This window comes from Euwallacea fornicatus, chromosome 28 (assembly GCF_040115645.1).
Source record: "Euwallacea fornicatus isolate EFF26 chromosome 28, ASM4011564v1, whole genome shotgun sequence".
NCBI classification, from domain to species: domain Eukaryota; kingdom Metazoa; phylum Arthropoda; class Insecta; order Coleoptera; family Curculionidae; genus Euwallacea; species Euwallacea fornicatus.
In genome coordinates this window covers 2,117,197-2,137,000 of record NC_089568.1, presented here as the reverse complement: position 1 = coordinate 2,137,000, position 19,804 = coordinate 2,117,197, and the positions used below count along the sequence as shown (strand labels likewise).

Sequence of the window (19,804 nt, the reverse complement as noted above, 5' to 3'; positions counted from 1 at the left end):
GGAAATATTCAGGAAAACTTCGAAAATGTTTAAAGGGTTTTCTCTTATAGCCACATGAATGACTTCCGAAAGTCGATCTAGCTTTGTATAGGTATGGCTGAGTTAAAAATACTCCTTTGTTTCATTAAACAATTATATTAACCCAAAAAAATTCACATTACACTTATCATTTTAAATCTACCTTTAAACAGAAATAAATACATCAATAGCAGTGTTTTACAGGGGTGGGAAGTCACTCGACACCAATCCAAATCTAATAACACCCCCACAAAGCCCTACGCGAAGACAACATTTCTCATAAATACGAAGCCTTTCTTAATACACAACTAATAAATAAATTAAATACATTCGGATTAGACCTGGTGACTCCCCTGCCAACAGGCCTTCGAAGCCTGTGATTGTCATTGCTGGAATTTGCAACCAACCAATCACAATCGCCTGTGAGGTCAAGCCAAGTCAGTAGCAGGGGACTGAGGACCCAACAGCTAAGCTGTGACGAGAATCACCTGTATTAAGTTAACTTCACGATAACGGCGTTTCATGAGAGGCGAATGACAGTCATGAAGTAAGTAGTGTTCACATCGTATGGAATAGTATTATGGTTGACGCGTGCTTCTTAAGACTAGACAGAGAGAAAGTTGGGTGAAATGTCATATTTTTAAGGGAGTGCTAGTAGTTCTAACTAGAGTATCGCAAAGTAACGAAATACAGGGGGTAGCCCCAATCCAACAGCGATAAGGCTGTGACGGGTATCGCCTGCTGTCCTTTTAGTATTTATCTACCAGCCCCTGTGTACAACGAAGGCAAATTTTTCACATTGAGGAAAAATGTTATTTATTCATTTGACGATATACTTTTAGTGTTTTTTACCTAATAAGTAGCAATATTAAATTATTTCAGTAATTTTCTATCTATAGACCTCATCAATACGAAGACCAAATTTTTCAGACAATACAAATTTAAATTTCACTATGGCTACAGTGAGTTTTTTCTTCGCTTTTATATTATGTTTTATGTACACGAAATATTTGCCAGTGGTAGCTGAGGAGAGTGGATGAGAGAAACGTGAAGTTCGCCACTTTAAAATTTCTCAGGCGAGCTAATTTTAGTATATTAAGTGCCATACGCACCAGTTCTCCTTAAATGGAAGTTAAGTAGAACCTTAAAAATTCCCGTATAAAATATGACGTAGCTGCTACCAAACGTCACTCTCTTATGAACTCATCAATTTATTTTAACGAAAAAATGTGACTTCACTGTTTTTATACGCGAATTATTTTATCTTATTTTTTCAACTTTTGGACAGACGGAGCCTAAAGAAACAACGGTGCAAATGAACGTCACAATGTGAAGTCAAATAAAGGTATATACAAGTCAACCTGGTAAGTCAGATAGTACTTCTCAAGTAAAAAATTTGCCTTAAAAATACCATACACCTCGGTTGAAATTCAAAAGATTTACCTTAATTTCAAAAGGATTGCATGGGCGGTCTCAGGTTTGTAATATATTTGAATTATGAACTAACTCGTTACTAACCGTGTATATCGTAACTTTATAAAGAAACCTACCTTCGTCGGAGATAAAAATTACTACTTCCAATTGGAATAACAACACCTAGTTTCTTACTAGTAACTCGTAATGAATGGACAATATAATTATATTGGTTTTTGTTATTTTTAGTGGAACACAATCGTTTATTAAAGTGACTTTAAGCAACAGACCAAATTGCAGTCAGACGGTTTTAAAGCTTACCTGTTTATAACAAATTAATTATACAAACCTGGGTAGGGATTCACATATTTACCCATCTGATAATTGTCATGATATGGCGTTACAGAGGTTAATATTAAAAACATTATTTAGTAGTTATGGAAAATATTTGCTTCCTCGCCTCAACACCTCAAATTTCACTACAACCATGAACACATGAGGGATGTCCGAAAAGTTTCAATGAACAACGTTTGGATATAATAATATACCAAAATCAATTTTCAAATGATACTTAAGGTTGTATAGTATGATGTGGTACTTATACGAAAGTAACTTGCTGATTAGGGAACAGTTTGGAGTAGGGATCAAAACATTTTTAAATTACCCCACATATAAATATCATCAGTTACTTGTCCCTTAGACATTTTGGTAACCGTAAAATTTTACATAAACCGAAACATATTTTTTAAGTAACTCAGATAACAAATTTTGTGCCATTAAATTTATGAGTACTAAATGGATAAAAGAAGGAACAATTTAGAAGAGCATTGTCAGTTTTTAATAAAATATCTGAATATAATTAATTGGAACTACCAGAATGTTTCCAAAGGAAATTTTGTATCTCAAAAGGCATTTTCCTCTCCAGAAACGTTCAGACTGAATATTATGTGAATCCCGTTGTTAACTTGGATGTTTTAATGTTGGGACATAACCGCTTCGACAGAACAGTGAAAAACACCATTTGGACAAGTCTTCATTCTGTAAAATTTTGTTAAAGTTTAAAAAAAAAACATTTCAAATAAATCTAATTGCGTTATGTGGTTTTAGGCTTTAATTACCAACCGAAACGTTAATATTATTCCTGATATTTAGGACGCAAACATAATCCTCTATCAAACTTTGCGCATTGATAAAAAATCAAATAAACATGGCATTGTTAACTAATTACAGGTTTCACGCGAGTTTGTATAGGGCAATATACTATTTTTATGACATATTAAGCAATTAAGAATACAAAATAAGTATTATTGTAAAAAAGAGCAGTGGCGTTCCACATTTGTCGCCATTGCTAAAATTAAAGTATGTGTATAATTTATCACTTGCACTGAGTATTTTGGACAACAAATCACCTATATTTACTCGAACTTTTTTTAAATGTAAAATCAACACCCGAAGTTTGGTAGAATCTTTTAGTTACAGTACTAAACAATTTAATTTCTTGTTATTTTAAAAGTTTTATATTTATATTTTTAATTTTCCTATATATCCAGCACACATTTCGATGTTTGCCGTGTGCCAGAAGTATGGACAAAACGTACTTACCATATATATCTTTTAGGTGTAATACACCAATTAATTATTTTTACTTTCTTTTTCAAATTTACTTTAATTAAGCTAAATCGCCCTGTATTCACTTGAGTAATTGGTGAAAATAATCCTTTTTATTATGTTTTTCTGGGACACCCTATAAACACAAATTTATTGAAACTTAGGAAACTGCGAATATAAAAATGTTTGCAATACCAATGGACCTTCAATCGTAGGCACTATAAAAGCAAAATTATTTTAATCTTTTAAATCGTTTAGCACAGACCGTGTCTTTATTGATTGCAGTGGAGACGCCATCTGTATCTTCACAAAGTTGTTTATAAGGTAGAAAATTTTTACCGTAATTTACTTAATCACAATGTCCATAATGCTGCTGCCACTGTTCTATCTTATTTATTATCATCTACATCCCTAAACGCACATCCAAAAAAACCATGAAGTACGATAAAACGTGAATACTTTTCAGCAAATACAAAAAGGAAACATAATTAAATTGCCAATTTAACTTGTTTCTGTGACCTTTAAATGCAAGAAGATTTAAATTTATTTTACCGAGCAATTCACTATGTGGATGTATAGGAATAAAAAGAAAGTACGGCGTATACAATCCTTTGAAACAAGTATTAAAAAAGTGGTAGACATAGTGGTGCATCTTAAGATTTGAATATTCAGTAAGACAATAAATTTTGTAGCGAAACAACTAATACTTTTCTGTATTCGATCTCGATGTGCACTTTGAATATTAAATGCTTATGTTCGATTTGGTATGGTCTGTTGATGCCCGCCTGCCTGTCATGCATTGTAATATTTCTAACGATTCTTTTTTTCTTTGATCCCTTGGGTCTTGTGTCATATACATACATATAACAAAAGATAATTAGTAACTGCTTTTGTTTCTAGTTTCAAGTATTAAAATTCTTTAAAAAAAAACAAGAAATTTATTTGTTGTTGCGCTCTTGAAAGAAATTTATTAGCATTTTCATAGTACCAAAAATTAGGATGCATTGGTCCAGAAAATATGTAGTTGCCATTTTTAAAAGTGATGAGACAAGAACCCGATTTTTTAGCATTAAAAGTTGATGATGTTGAAAAATGTAAAATATAAAGACTTTTAGCTATTTTTAAAAGAGTATTGGGACATGGTTGTCATGCTCAAGTAAGGTCTAATAACGTATGTGCCGATGAAATGATCTTGTCTTTCACTCGCCCCTAAGGGCCACGCCAGTAATACCCTGGGGAACTAAACCCTGTAGGAATTAAAACTTTTGTACTTACTAATAAGTTAGTTTGCGATATGGTAGTATATGTGGAATATTGATTTTTCTCTGCAGATTCTACAATACAAAAATGTACTTGGTGCCTATTGCTAATCCTCAGTTTATGCGAGTTTTGTTCCTGGCCATCATCTCCCTAATTTTACTATTAATTACTAATCATAACATGTTGGGCCTCACGAGATTATAATTTCCATTGCAATCCAGGAGAAATCAATTCAGAAGGAAAGCAAATCGGAATAACTGATAGTGTCAATATATGTGCCTTATTAAACATTTGTTAACTTGCAATCTTAAATAATGTCCCAGTAGACTCCGAAGTTTGAAAAGGCGATGGAAGAGAAAGTAATTTTTTGACAAAAAGCGACGAAAATTTTACGAGTCCTCCAACATCGATATATAGATTAATATTTTCCTTTAGTGCACCGGAAAATCTGATGACTGATACCTGAAAAGGCGAATTAAAAGCCACAGAAACAAAAGCAATATGAATAATTCACGCGTTAAAACCCAAACTCTACCAAAGTAATGATCGTGCTCCCTGAATTATTTCAAATCATGACTCTTAATTCTAGGAAAATAATAAAATTTGACCAACCTTATGGTGTATGCCAGATCACTTGGAAGAACAAAAAATAAAATAAAAACTACATACCGAGCGTCGCTTGGTTTGACAGTTCGCAAACCTGTCAAAAACAAAAAAAATAAATCAGTTTTTGTAGAACTATCATCACTAAGAACGTGCACTTATGACTTCATGTTAATAATCGTAATAATTGTCTAATGTTATTGTTGCGAGTCTTTATAAAGCATTAAAGTTTGAAAAATTAAAAAAATAGGGTAATTTTTTGAATTGTCACTCGTGATCCTTTTACAATCGCGCGCAAGTATAGTTAACAAAAAAGAAACTATTTTAGATTAAACGAAAATAAGTAAAATTTTTTTGCAACAGTGCAATTTTCAAAATGACAAGATCTCATCACACTGAACTGGAAAAGACCACAACCAGGGAAATTCGAAAAATTGAATTTGGGAATCGTACTTAAAACTATAACTTATTAAATAGTGCCACTTAAATTTAAACTTGCGGATGGTAGAGGATCATCACTGAAGATCATCTGAAGCGAGGCTGCATGATCATCGGACCGGGAAACATGGGCGCAGCTCCGTACATCATTCCGGGGGGCATTTGGATCATGCCTAAAAGTTTAAAAAATGGCGTCTTAGCTTGTCTTGTAGAATGTGTTGTAAAATGATTATTATTTCCGCTCCTTCTATAGCGATATGCTCCAAATATTGTCTAGTGGTTAAAATGTACAACAGCCGGAGAGAGGTTATGAGTATAATATAGGAATTTATGATAGCAGTAGCTTCTATTTCCTTTTTTTTTAATAAAGATAGGACAGTTAGATATATATGGATTAATGGAGTTCTTCAGACGGAGTTTGATACCGAGTTGAAGAGATATGAGTTTGTAAAATAAATGGGCCCGAGTAGGAACATTAAGTTTCAAACGGACCCAGCAGAGAAATGAAGAATGACAAATTACGAAACGAGGATTTTTTAACGGCCAAAACTCAAATGCCTCGACAACAAGGCTCAGTTGTATAACCATTTTATACTTTATTATAGATATATCCTCAATTTTCGGAACTTTTTTCTAATAATTACTAGTATTTTTCCAAATTAAAAAAATAATTAATATTCAATTGTTATAATGCTGGAATATATGAATTATATATATATATATATATATATATATATATATATATATATATATATATATATATATATATATATATATATAATAAAAAGTAATTTGAGAAGTTATACTTCAAATCAATCTCAAACCCTCGACTCCATGGCCATAAATAATCAATGATATGAAGAAATCCACCCTTTACCAGATGAACTTAGTGTTATCATGATACATGTAAGTCTACTGTTTCAATTTGCAAGTTAGTCGTAGAGAGCAAATCGCCAAGACTAAGAATTTTCTTGAATATTGCCATTTTTGCCCGACACAGAACCCCCACTGAGAATACGGACATTAGAACGATACTTACCTGGTAGCGATGATAAATAAATAAACACAGGGTGAAAAAAAATAATAAAAATAACATAGAGCTACCAAGAACCGCCACCCGAACTAAAGCAAATAAATACAACCAGAAACACAAATAATTCCTCTTTGACTAACTTACGTTAATATTTTTTCATATTAGCCCAAAGGCAAAGATGGCAATGTTCAAAAACCATCTACAGGTTTTCGGGTGATTAGTGAGTCATTCCTCAAAATCTAAAACTCCCCAACTAAAGGCCAGTTTACCTACCTCCAGTTAACCGCCTTTATTACTCATCAACTTGCAATTTTAACACTGAAACTTAAATTATGGTTTTAATGGGCGGACGGAACTTTAACCGGAGATGAATAAATCGCTGCCTAAGGCATCACTGCGCGCAGTAGGAAAATCAAATCGACGGATGCAAATATAAATACCATCAATCAAATAAAATTACAAAAACCAACCAGACCACGGCAAAACTAAGCGAGTGACATTAAGTAAATAGTAAATGTTGAATAAATGCAATGCATGCTAACACATAAGAGTGCGTGAATTACTTCGGTACCTGCGTAGGTCGTCCAAAAATCGGCCCATATGTGACAACACTGTACACTGTACACGAGTTAAATTTTACTGTCAATAAGAACTTTCTGACTTGTGGAAATTAGCAAAATTTAGGTACTTTGATCGGCAACATCCTCATGATATCCAGCTGAATGTGATTATTGCACTAATGAACGAGAAATAAAAAGCTAAATTCTAAAGAAAGCTCGAAATGTTATCACCTAATTCTTGATATGTCTGTAAAAAAGCAGCAAAGATGAATTTGTGCAGCTGTTTGGCTTTGTCGCTCGTTTGCATCTGTTTCTAGGTTGTTGAGGATGGCAAACTAACGCGAACAAAAACAGTGTCATCTGCTTAAAATCAACTTTATTTAGCGTTAAGTCAATTTGCAGTGATGAAAATCAACGGTTTTAAAAGTACAAAAAAGGTAATCTACCTAAACCTAAAGTTAGTTAACCCCTACTTGTGTGTGAGGAGTTATTCTCAAACAGGGTAATCGAAAAAATAAAACTAAGGTTAGCGTGCCTCACAAAAAGAAGGCACAACAAAACTCTCCTATAAAATATAGGTTTGCTGCTCTAATCTGAATTTACTAAAGGCTAAACCCACTAGAAAGAATGTGTATATTAACTAGATATAGCCTCAGTGGAGTAATTTATTATTAGAAAATAATTCAAGGTCCTAATTTTTGATAATACTGTTCTTTCCTTAGTGAGCTCACTGAGCCTGAGATTAATTACGCAGGCTTAGGAATCTAATAAAAGGTTAGATTAGACACACAATTGCTTAGCTCAACATTTAAACTGGATAACAGCGAAATCACACACGTTTTTAAAGGCGGAACGGTGAAAAATTGCCTTTCTTCCACCGTTCTATGAAACTTGTCAGTGTTAATCGTGTAAAAAAATAAATGACAAATAAACGAATACATTTAGTACTTAATAATTGTAACAGGTCCTCACTGATGTTTAACATCTTTAAATTCTATGATTTTTTTTTTAGCCAACAGTCCTTACAAGTTTTAATACTTTTCAGCTTTGTCTCAGTCAGTATCTTTGTCGAAATCATTTGATTTCTGTCCCAAATTTAAAGGCGAAATATAAAAAAATAATAATAAAACAGGACAAACTTTGACTGAAATTAACTTGGAGATATTAAAAACCCGCATAAAAGAAAAAAAGGTAACCAGAAATGAAACAAAAATAAAACATTTTTGATGACGGTTTTAGTACGGACAAAAATTAAATGATACCCGATCCTTAAGGATTTAAAAAAGTGTTCCCATTATTCTACCTACCTGGGGGCATACCGAGGGGGGGCGGCCGCATCAGGTGCCCCCCTATAAGAGGACCTCGTAACATGCCCATTGTGGGGCCTGCAACCACAGGTGCGCCTGCAACTACTGCTATAGGTGGTCCTGAAAGCAATTTATCTCCTTTACGTAGGGACTACATTCTGTGCATATTAAAGACGGATAACGGTAAATTAAACACTTTAATTTAAAATCTTAATCAAATATAAAACACGTTTGATTTCTTTATCATATTAGGGTATTATGTACGTGTGAGAATCGCGGGTATATTTTACACTCAAAAACATGTTAACGTTTTATAATAATTGCCCCAATCTGAAATATTAAAACTTTAGTTGGGTATCTCACCTTCACATAAGGCCTCTTACCCTTATTCAATTAACAATTTCACTGAATTGTATCAGAAGAGAAGCCACCAAAACCTCCAAGTCTAGCTTTCAAAGTATTAAAGAAAACCAATGCAACGTGTCGTGATAAGATATTTAAATACAAGCGTTCGGCAATAGCAATTTTGGCATGCTCCAATTACAGCATGTTAATACATGCGCCTGAATCCCGACACTAACAAAACTCTAAACCAAAGCTTATCCCAGATGACTCTACCATTGCTTACAGTCTAAATTAAATCGATCTTAGTACGCCCTAATAAGGGATATGGAAAACCCAACGTTTATTCCCATTCACATCGATTATTATTATTTATGAAGGCGCTAACTTATCAAATGTTTTTTAGTTATTTTTAATGTAGGAAGAAACACTAACCTGACACTCGTACGGGATAAGCCGCCTGGGCAGCGGCTGCCGCCATTCTGCCTGCCATCATTGCCATGTGTTGATGTTGAGCTTCTTGCGCCTTTGCTTGTATAACGGCAGCTTGTGTCGCTGCCGCTTGGGCGACGGAGGCAGCAATCGACATCTAAAATATAAAAGTGTATTTCATGGAATAATCTATTTAGATAGATAATAAAATACACAGAAAATGTAAGTGCTAGAAATAAATTTATGAAAACAATACTGAGTGTTGTAGAGATGTATTAAAAGAAATATTGTCGGTAGCACTTTACAATACATGAAAATGCACCCTTAAAAACTAAAAATTATTGGAAAGAGTATTTTCAGAAACACTTTATCTAGCATTAAATTATATTATCTTCTAAATTACTTACTTCAGAAACTATTGTACTCGCACTGGATGCCCTATCGTCGTTCTTTTGCCAGGAACCTTTGGAGTACTTGGGATGCCTTCCCCTTATCTCTTCTAGTGATACGTCTTCTAAGGGATGTATGATTTTACTTGATGCCCCTGTGGCAGCTATTGTGTTTATTTTTGGTGGTGGCGCATTACCGCCTGGTGTATTTGTTGTTGGCGGCGCACTGATTGTGGCACCTAATATAAGAAAACCGTTACCCATACAATAAATATTAGCTTAAATAATTGATAAATACTTAAAGATAAGAATATATAGGACGTTTACTTTTATTCATCCAGATACTTCATTTAGACTTATCAAAGACTTGCTGGCATAACATCCAGTAAATAAAAGAGTAATAACTCTTTAAGACAATTTAAATTTAACCCTAAGCTATTGGTCATCAAAATCTCTAAATGTGTACTATGACATATCTATCAACGAAAAAAGAATGCAATCAATGGTTGTTAGCAATGAATAAAGGAAAACGCTCATATGCAATAACTGAATATCAAGAATAAAAATTTGTTTTAAACTAAGCTTAAATTACAGCAGTATCTCATTTTACAATAAAATTTCTTTCTTTTTAAATTAAGGTAAAATTCAAAAGCCTACCTGAAGAGATAGGTTTAAAATCAGCACCTACAACTGCTGCACCTGGCGATGATGTTGGAATTGCGCTGGGAAACAGAGGTTTTGGAGGGCCTGGTTGGCCTGCCATCATCATATGCGGAGGCAGCATATGAGGTGGCATTCTATGAAGACAGTTTTAAAAACATTTGAAATTTAATTTCCTGGCACTGAAAACGTTCAGAGATTCTCAGTCTCTTCAGTGTAGTGTGAATGAAGACACATTTTTTTTTCAAATAAAACAAAAACAATATGACTATTACTGGGAGCTAATCAATAAAAGGACATGCATAAGTTAAATGTTGCTATTTAATACACTTACCCTGGGTGCATAAATGGAGGTCCTCCTATTCCCATCTGTAACATTTGCATCCCTGGAGGCAATCCTGGTTGGTGATGCATTATTCCTGGCAACATGGTTGGAGGCATTACCCCAGGCATACCTGGAGGAGCATTACCAAGAAGTCCTTCTGGCTTTGGCCTTTTATTTGCTGGTTCATCTTCATCTGATGAATCACCCCTAGTTGTTTGTTTGTTTCGTTCATGATCTTTTAAGTCTGCTGGAGGTATACCTAATAAAGAAAGAGAATAAAATTATATTGTATGTTAAGAATTCAACCATGTTATTTGAAAAGATATGTATATGTATCCAAATTTGAAGTAAAAAGTATAATCAAATCTGTCATTTTGTCAAAATAGCAAGTTATAAATAATACTGAACATACAAAATACAAAGGCAAAATCTGCAAAGTATTACTTAAAGGTAAGTTCTTGTTAAATCAGAAATACAGGCTTGTCACCGGTTTCTTGCACCATTTCTATAGAGATTGTAGTCTTCAAAAGTTTCTTTGGTTAAGCCAACTGCAGGCAAATAGTCTTGGGAATCAGAGAAATTCTTAGATTCAATTTTCAGTAGCTTTATAGATTTTGAGATTAAAACTAAGAGTTATACAACTTTGCTCTGGTAGCAAAATTTCACTGGCCAATTTTGTATTTTTCATGTAATATTATCTTAATAAAAGCAGTAAAGTTGATGGTCCATCATCAAGGTACCTTAGTATACCGAGATTTTCGCCCACACTCATGTGTTAAGTAAGTCTTTTCATAAGAATGTAAAAATGGAGCAACAAATCAATGATAAATGTTTATTTCTAAGTTAAACAAAACTGCATGTCCTTGGCAGAATTGATGGAATTTTAACAAGTTTGGTCTTTAAATATGGGCCAGATCACGGAAGTATATCATGTTCAGGTTGAATGTCGCTCAAAGTATTTTTGAAGTGTTTCTAAAATATTTTAGATGTATTTTGCTACGCAAATATTCATCAGAGATCTACTCCTCAGCCCTAACTTCAATTAAATAACCGGAATTAGGTAAATGTAAGGCTAAATGTTGAAATATTTACTTACTTGTAAAGAAACACATTAATTGTGGGTCATAAAACATAATTCAATCATTTAGATCACTATTTACTTAGTTCGGCTTTAATATGTGGCAAAAAGTTGTTTAAAACTTTTGGCAAGGTTATACTGAACACAAAAATATGAAAATATACATGCAGCTGTTGGTTTACTATTAGCTATTAATAGACTTACCCTCCATTCCGTATATCTCTATATCTACATTTGACCTATTGGGCAATGAATTGGGGACTTTGTCAATGGTTTCTTTGTGGACTTGCATACAGTGTATTGACAAACCAGGTCCTGTGTACAGTTTTTTGTGGCATATATGGCACTTGAAATGCTTAGCCTTTTGATGTTGTATGAGAATTTTCTCATCTTCAAATTCCCTATTACAGTACCTAAATTTGGTTCAGGAAGTAATATGGTCTAAAAATATCACTGGGTATGGACAGGTTTAAAATTAGAGCACCACAAGGTGTGGAAACAGAGGACAGCTTGGAGATTGTGGCAACTTTAAAAAGGATACCAGCACCAGGGCTTTGATTGTTTCTTCTTCTTGCGACCCATATTTAGTAAAAAATACAACTATGTACTAGATGATCACAGAAATGGTCTTATTATTACAATATAAACTAAAATTTATCACAAAACACACTATTCAAGGTGTTTTCAACAAGATTTCAGTCTCACTTTACAAAATGGCGGAAGTTCTTGCATTTTTCTTTCATGTTTATTGGTTCTTGCGCAGATGGTTAAACAACTGGGGACCAATCAATGAATAATACAATGATTTTACTATAGAATTCTACAGAGAGGTAGTTGTGTTTTTACTATCCAACTACAGGTGGCTCTGTACGTTCAAGAACATTTTCACGTCTTAATTATTCTTACAACTAGAGTTCCACATTTCGCTTCTCATGAATTCTAAATAATTGTACATCATTATTTATGTACTTAAATAATGTTGCATTGCATTACTATTAGCGCTTTGGACCTAAAAAGTTCATGCCGCCTTAGTTGACTTTTCGTATAAGTTCCGTATAAAGTTGAAGTCTAACACTATTAACAAATTTAAAAGAACCAAAATGCCCAATCATTGAATTCACTATATATACATAGTTGGAAAATTGCATTTCAAAGTAAACGCCGAGAAAAACGAATATTATAACATCAAAATTCTGGAAGTTATAAATTACGACGTGTAAACGTAAACGAGTGGAAATTTATCACATGCAAAATCTCAGAAATATCTTCTTGATAATCTGGCGACTCCATTAACGTTACATGATACGTTGTTGAATAGCATTTCTAAGCTCCCCGTTGCCCCTGGGGGATTGCATTTTCTGTGATAACCAAGACAAATATTTTATAACGTATGCAGTCAATTAAAAGCGAGTTAGTAGATGTAAATGGAATATCTATAAAAACGTTTAAGTTATCCTGCCTCACTGTCAATACTGGTTCATATTGTAAACTATTCAATGAGAAATTGATCTGTGGTTCTGGCCGATTGCCCGGCTACAATGCAAATATAAATCAATACTGAAGTATCAATCTGGTTGGGCTTGATGGTGAACAACACTTTTGCGATTGGTGAGGAATTGGTGAATGCGCTGGCAACGATACACTGTTCTTTAATTTTGTGCTTAGAAGCTGCTCAAACGGGGCGTCTCCATAAGTAAACACATATGATGTCCATATGCAACATGTAAAATACACTGGATCATTTGAGAATCTCTATTATTTAAAGGCTTAGACGAAATAAACTTCACATTGACAGAGTTTGGCACCCATCTTTCATTGCGGTGTTGTTTAGTTTTGCAGCTTTTCCCTAGATTTAGGGAAATTTAAAACTGATCATCTAACCTTTATAAAACTATTTTAGTCAAATGGTTCATTTGCGAGAGTAGTTCACGTTTAACTAATAGGGTTCTACCTATCTCTAAAATAACTATTTTGTAAAAACTACACAAAACATTTTTTTATAACTGTAAAAAATAAAAAATAAATTAAAAACATAGTACAAAGTTATTTATTAATAGTTTCCCTACGGTGCTAAACAAACTTGAGACATATATTTTACTTCGAAATGTCATTTGTCATGATTAAAACATATTTGTATAGTGAAGTTTGGAACAGTGGTTCGAGGAAACTCTTTCGACGAATTACGTTAAATGAAAATTGTGTTTCCCAAGGGGTGGATTTTAACTATCCCCTCGGATGCTTTTTGTTCTTTGTTTCAGCCCCTACAACTGTATTTTTTCTTAACTGGGCAACGCATTATCTCGTTCAAGCTTTAGTTTCATACAAACGATTGAATATATGTTAGTAGAGTTGAAGTTTTGACTAGTTAAAATACCTTGTTAGTCAGAATTAGTAGCTAACTGGCTTAAAATTTCCAATTAATCACAGAGTTGTTCCTTGACGCTAGCATTTCCCTTTAAAAATTTGTCGTGTAAAGGAGATTAAATTCGTTAAGGTGTAAGTATGGATAATAATAAACTGAGAGACTTTGGAATAGTGATCTGCAGTGAAAAAGAGAAAGACAATGAAATGTCTGAAACGCTACGTCTTAATGCACCTCAGACCTCAGTCAGATTTTTGTACATATCAACTGGAGACACCCTGTATAATGCATTCAAGCGAGTTCTATCATTTTTATAGAAAAGAGTTCTTTAAGGAGGTCTTATCGAATGTCAAATTTATCATATTTCTGAGACTAAAAATGCGCATCACAAGACCGACCATAAAATATAAAAGGGGATTTAATGACCCATTTGAAATGCACGAGAAAATACGACATTCTGCAGTTTCGTTATTTTTAAACTGACACAGACGGAAATTAACATTCCCGAAAGATTTTTGTGCATTTAATATAGAAGTGTCAAAATTCACGATGGGCCTAAGGGGGTAAAAATCAACATATGAATAGTTAAAATATTGCTGACCAATGTGCGGCAGGTATAATAATTGAGCGAAATTGATTGAAAGCAAATTAACAAACACCAAGGTACTCTTAAATGTGCATAATATGTATATTTCGCACAAGCACGAAATTCAGTAATTTCCTAAAGATATGAAATGTAAAGTAAGCCACGTGACTGGAATATAGTTCTTTTGTTCCAGTTGTATACGGTATGGCACAAATGTATGGAATAAATCCATTAGATCTAAAATCCTAAAACATATCTATTTTAATTTTTAAAAGGCCTCATTCTAGTAAATATTTTACAGACGTGACGTCACCAAGGTTGAGGTAATGATGTAATCGAAATTTTTTTTAAATCGAATAGAGATCGTGCGAGATCCCTTTCAAAAAGTCACCTCACCGCTTATGCAACAGTACAACTATTTCTTCCTCAACATTTAAATGAAACAATTTATTTAGTAAAATTGTTTAATTCTATGACATTATAATAAATGGATAAAATATTGTATAAACATTCTATTTGTGTTTTTGTGGGTTTTTATGGTTTAGAAAAAAATACCTAAAAATATATTATAAAATTATAAAACAAATACAGAGCAGCATTCCAATTTCACGTTTATTAGTTGATGTACTGCGAGTAAAGTACTATCATTTTCATAATGATATTAAAACAATTAATCCAAATAATGAAGATTACACAGACTGAACAAATTGAAATTTTAATGATGATTGGCTATGGAGATAGAGCAAGAACACAGCCAGAAGTGTGTAATTTATTTAATGCTAAGTATCCTAACCGAGAATTCGCTTCTCAATTAACAATTAGCAAATTTGAGAAGTTTCGCGATAACGGCCATTTTAAACATCTACCTAAAACTGGTAGAAAATCAATTTCCGAACCAAGACATTTAACGCGTTTCTTGTAGTTCAAGAAGATCCCCATTCTAGCTGAAGGCAAATCTCGTTGAATAATAGTTTACGCCATTGACCATCCTTCGAGTGCTTAAAAAGGCAAAGTGAAATCCGTATAAAGTATGTATATCTGGTCCAGGAGATGTTAGATGTCTTTGATAGACGAATCTAATTCTGCAAGACTATTATGAAACATTGTAATAGAGATGAGGGTTTTCTAGTAAAACTATTTTTTTCAGACCGAACTACCTTTTTGCTCTATGGTCAAACATACCGATACTGGGCACGTAAAAATCTGTATTGGATGAAGGAATTTGGTATGCAATACCCGGGAAAGATTCATCTTTGGATCGGAATTATAAACATCTATATCATAGAACCATACTTTTTCGAACAAGATTTATCTGATGATCGCTAATTTCAATTTCTTTGGAGTTATTTGCTGTCACAATTGAATCGGTAACTTCCAAATAGAAATGATTTGTGGCTCCAGCAGGATGAGACGCCCCTACACCCAGTCCTTACTTTAAGAACCTATTTGAATAACGTCTTTTCAAGTAGATGGATTAGGAGAATAGGCTCGATCGAATGGCCACCATGCTCACCGGATTTGATTACGTTGGACTTTTTTTGACCACCTAATTCAGAAGAGTTGAAGGCGCGCATTAGAACGGGGAGTGCTCAAATAACCCCAGAGATTCTAGGAAATGTTAAAAAAGAATTTATTGCCAGGATTTCGTATGACATAATTGCTGAAAACCGTCAGTTTAAGCATTTATTATAATGTCATAGAATTAAACAATTTTACTAAATAAATTGATTCATTTAAAGGTCGAGGAAAAAATAATTATATTGCTGAAAAAGCGATGAAAAGACCTTTCGAAAGAGGTGTTACTTGACCCTTATTTATATTTAAAAAGTTTTCGATTACATCTCGACCTGTACTGTGACGACGTCATGTCTCTAAATCTTTACAAGAATGAGACGCCTTAAAAATTAAATTAGATGTGTTTTAGGGTTTTTATCAAATGCCGGCCATTTTAAATATAATGAACTTATTCCGTACATTCACGTCATACTATATATTATTTTTCTTACGACTATAATAATTTGTGAGAACAAATATTTAACACTTCTGGATTTTTCAGGAAGCGGAAGTCTAACGATTTTCATAATTTTGTCGGATTGCAATTCTTTGGGAACGCCTCATCCAATATTCTGTACAGGGTGCTGCAAGTTCTTGCGAATGTAAGCCAATCTTCTGAACTATAAAAGATACAGGGTCGGTCAAATTAAGGCAAATACGCTCAATTTAATGCTGATATAAAATCAGCTTTACGATTGGAAAAATTCTACTTTTTAGTAGATACTTATTGTTATTATTACACTTCGACAATATTAGATAACACTCAGACTCGGTCGAGAAAGCATTGATTTTCCTTAAGCATGTACCAAAAACCATTTAACTTCCAAACACCGCAAAGCGATATTTTTATTTTATCCTGAATGTATCCCGACAATATCAGGGAACATGTTATTGTCGGTAATAATAATAAATATAAATTTTTATGAAAAGTCTAACAGTCACCGTTACTTTATCCTTTTTATAGGAACGGACGTGATCAAAACATATTACGAACAAACACAGAAAAACTCCTTTGATTAAAAGTAATTTGACACTTTCGTGCCCCACGAAAGCACGGTTCACGATCGTGGTTCAGTAGCTTTGTAAACGCGCCTGTAATTTGACACTTTCGTGCCCCACGAAAGCGTGGTTCACTGCCTGTGTAAAAAAAACTTTTATTTCAGCTCAATACGCATTGACGGATACTTGAAAAGCTCAGTTATTGACCTGAAAGAGCCTTCCAGTTGTTCCACGTTAAACAGGCAATGATTTTAAGAATTTCGTACCGTGTCGTTTTTATTGGGGATTAAATTGCATCCTGAGATTTAAATCTGGATCAGTCGTATACAAAGAGCTGACAATACCAATTTGGAACTTAAAAAGCGGATTTCTCCTTGTAGCAAGGACTGAGTCCTTAGTAAAGCCGTCAACTCGCAAGAGATAAAGGAGAGCGTGACGCAAACTCTAAATTCATCGCCAGACTTTATCGTGGCCCAGAAAAACGAGTAAACCGTTTAACCAAGACATAAATTCATTAAAAAAAGAACGATCAATCATTATTAGTTGGCGAGCAAAGTGATTGATGTCGACAAGGGGATAAATATCCTTCGTCAGCGCAGAAGTGTGTGTGTGTATGTAAATTCTTTGCCCGTTCTCGATGGCGTTGTAAACGGTAACCCAAATTTCATAGAGATCCTGTATAGCGTGAAAGACTAATACACCGAAGCTCTATTATATCGTAGATCATAGGTAAACGTAATTTTCTTGCAACCCTATAGAAGCTTACCTTTCCTAGGGGCTGAATAATCTGTGAGTTCCACCGATTGGGGGTTCAATTCGGAGAAATGTATCCAGCGTGTCTACGTAGGACGCTCTATCGCTCTATCTCAAAAACCGCAAGGTTAAAATTTTTTTTTAAGAATTACTTAGTTTTTCATCAATTTTTATTTCTTAATATTTTTGAAGTTCCAGGATGGTCCGGGAAATCGCGATCTGATAAAAATACGTTTTCTTAAATGGAAAATCCTAAATTTTGTTGTCGATGTTCATTCTGCCTGCAACTAAAAGTAATTTTTGTTTTTGAAAAATATGTAAAATGTTTAGCAGTTTTTGAATTAATTTAATTTAAAGTAGAGATTGAGGGAAAAATATGCTTTTTAAAATTCTCTATAAATTAACATGTTATTAATTGAATAGTGTGAAAATTTGTGCACTTAAAAACAGAGGATCGCTCCACTAGAGTATAAATATTTTTAATATTCCATAAATTTAGCCTCGTACAGGGTGTGAAAAAAAAATCAAACTTTTCACATTTCAGGTGCCTCAAAGTCGATTTTTTAACGAGACACTGTATATTTTTTTGACAACAAATTTTTCCTTTCGTTCTCGTTCAAATGATATACAGGGTGTTGTTAAATAAATATTTTCTCATTTCAACGCATTAAGATTCATCGAATTTTATAATTTTAACAAAAACCGTTTCGAAGATATTGTGAAAAACCATCTTCAGAGTCCTTTACGGGGTTCAAGTCCTTTAAACCCTTGATCTACATATAACGTTCGGTTTCTCAGACTGAACCAATTGACTATTTCAACGTTAATAAAAGCGCTTGCGCGTGTCGCCGTACATACCTAGGGGTTCTTGGCAAGTCAGTCAATGGTAGTATCCATAGAAAAAGAGCGTATTTTTGTCATTGAGATTTTGGTAATTCGAAGTTTCGGCCATCAAAGACCAATGTTAGAGGTTTTGTATCAGTCTTATGTAAGGATTCAAATTGTCGATATGTTTTGACATGTTTGAGTTAATCTAGATTTATAGTGCATTTTTAAGCATGTCTTATGAAATCGAACAACAAAGGGTCCAACGAAATGCTGATAACATTTTGAACGACGGGGAAGATGAAATTCTCCCGTTAGGTCAAGATGAAAATTTATCGGAAAACGAAGCAGAAGAACAATTTGCGAACACCGATTCCGAGCAAGATATTGTATATGTTGCTGAGAACGAAGATAGCGCGGTTAATTAGGTACCGCACAGGAAACCTTATTTTGTAGCAAAAGATGGTTCAAAATAGCGAAAACATGTTGGATATAAGGAAAACTTGAAAATTCGCTTTATTAATATAATATCTCGCCTACCAGGCTTTCAAGGCAAAGTTAAATACACGAGAAACTCTTCTGAAATATGACTAAATACATAAAGCAGATAGTGATCTTGAACACCAAGAACGGATTTACGCACGCTGTAAAACATGTTTTACAAAAAAAAACAGAAAAACAAGGTTCAGATGTCTGAAACGCTCTCAGTTCTTTTGTCTAGACCATCTTGGGCTAATCTGTGTAAATTGCTACCGAGGAGGTGACCACCAAGATGAAAATTCTGATGAGTGAATAGTTCCACTAATCCGTAACCGTTTTAAATTAGTCGACTGAGTTTTTATTAACTTTAATGATTAAAATAAAGTTTTTCTTTTCTTTATTTATCGAAATTTTCAATTTTTTTTGCATTCATGTTGTCACGTCTATCAACTATTGAATATACCATTTCTAAAATTAATGTATTTTGTTCTGAACTTTTAGTATCTTGTAAACGTCTACCACTTCTCTCAATCTATCTGAAACAGCGTCATGGACTTGATATTGCAAAGAAAAAAAAATTGTCAAATTCTGTTTATTGTATTATTACTACCTATCTGTGTCACAGACCGACGTCTTAGGAAACTAACTCGTACGACAAGTTGCAAGCGGAGTGTTAAGAAGCAATTTTTGGGGTATATTTATAAGAACTCTTTTTGTTATTTTTATCTCTATAATGACCTCCTGAAATATTTCAACGTTATTTCTGGACATCCTGCATA

At 33.7% G+C, this 19,804-nt stretch overlaps 1 protein-coding gene across 5 annotated transcripts; it reads right to left on the bottom strand.

The window, feature by feature from the left end:
- Window positions 1-115: 115 nt before the first annotated feature.
- On the bottom strand, window positions 116-12,197 carry BuGZ (Bub3 interacting GLEBS and Zinc finger domain protein). Of its 5 annotated transcripts, none has more exons than XM_066297411.1 (11): window positions 12,008-12,197; window positions 11,671-11,879; window positions 10,398-10,647; window positions 10,061-10,200; window positions 9,422-9,642; window positions 9,018-9,171; window positions 8,241-8,360; window positions 7,165-7,293; window positions 6,945-7,109; window positions 3,499-5,513; window positions 116-3,450 (listed from the first exon to the last, which is right to left on the bottom strand). In XM_066297411.1, the coding sequence occupies exons 1-8, from the start codon at window positions 12,046-12,048 to the stop codon at window positions 7,247-7,249; spliced, it is 1,182 nt and encodes a 393-aa protein (XP_066153508.1). In that variant the 5' UTR covers window positions 12,049-12,197; the 3' UTR covers window positions 116-3,450; window positions 3,499-5,513; window positions 6,945-7,109; window positions 7,165-7,246. The 5 variants fall into 5 exon arrangements, with proteins under 5 accessions (XP_066153508.1, XP_066153506.1, XP_066153505.1 ...); XM_066297409.1 differs by having other exon boundaries at window positions 7,165-7,268; XM_066297408.1 differs by having other exon boundaries at window positions 6,945-7,268.
- Window positions 12,198-19,804: the final 7,607 nt, after the last annotated feature.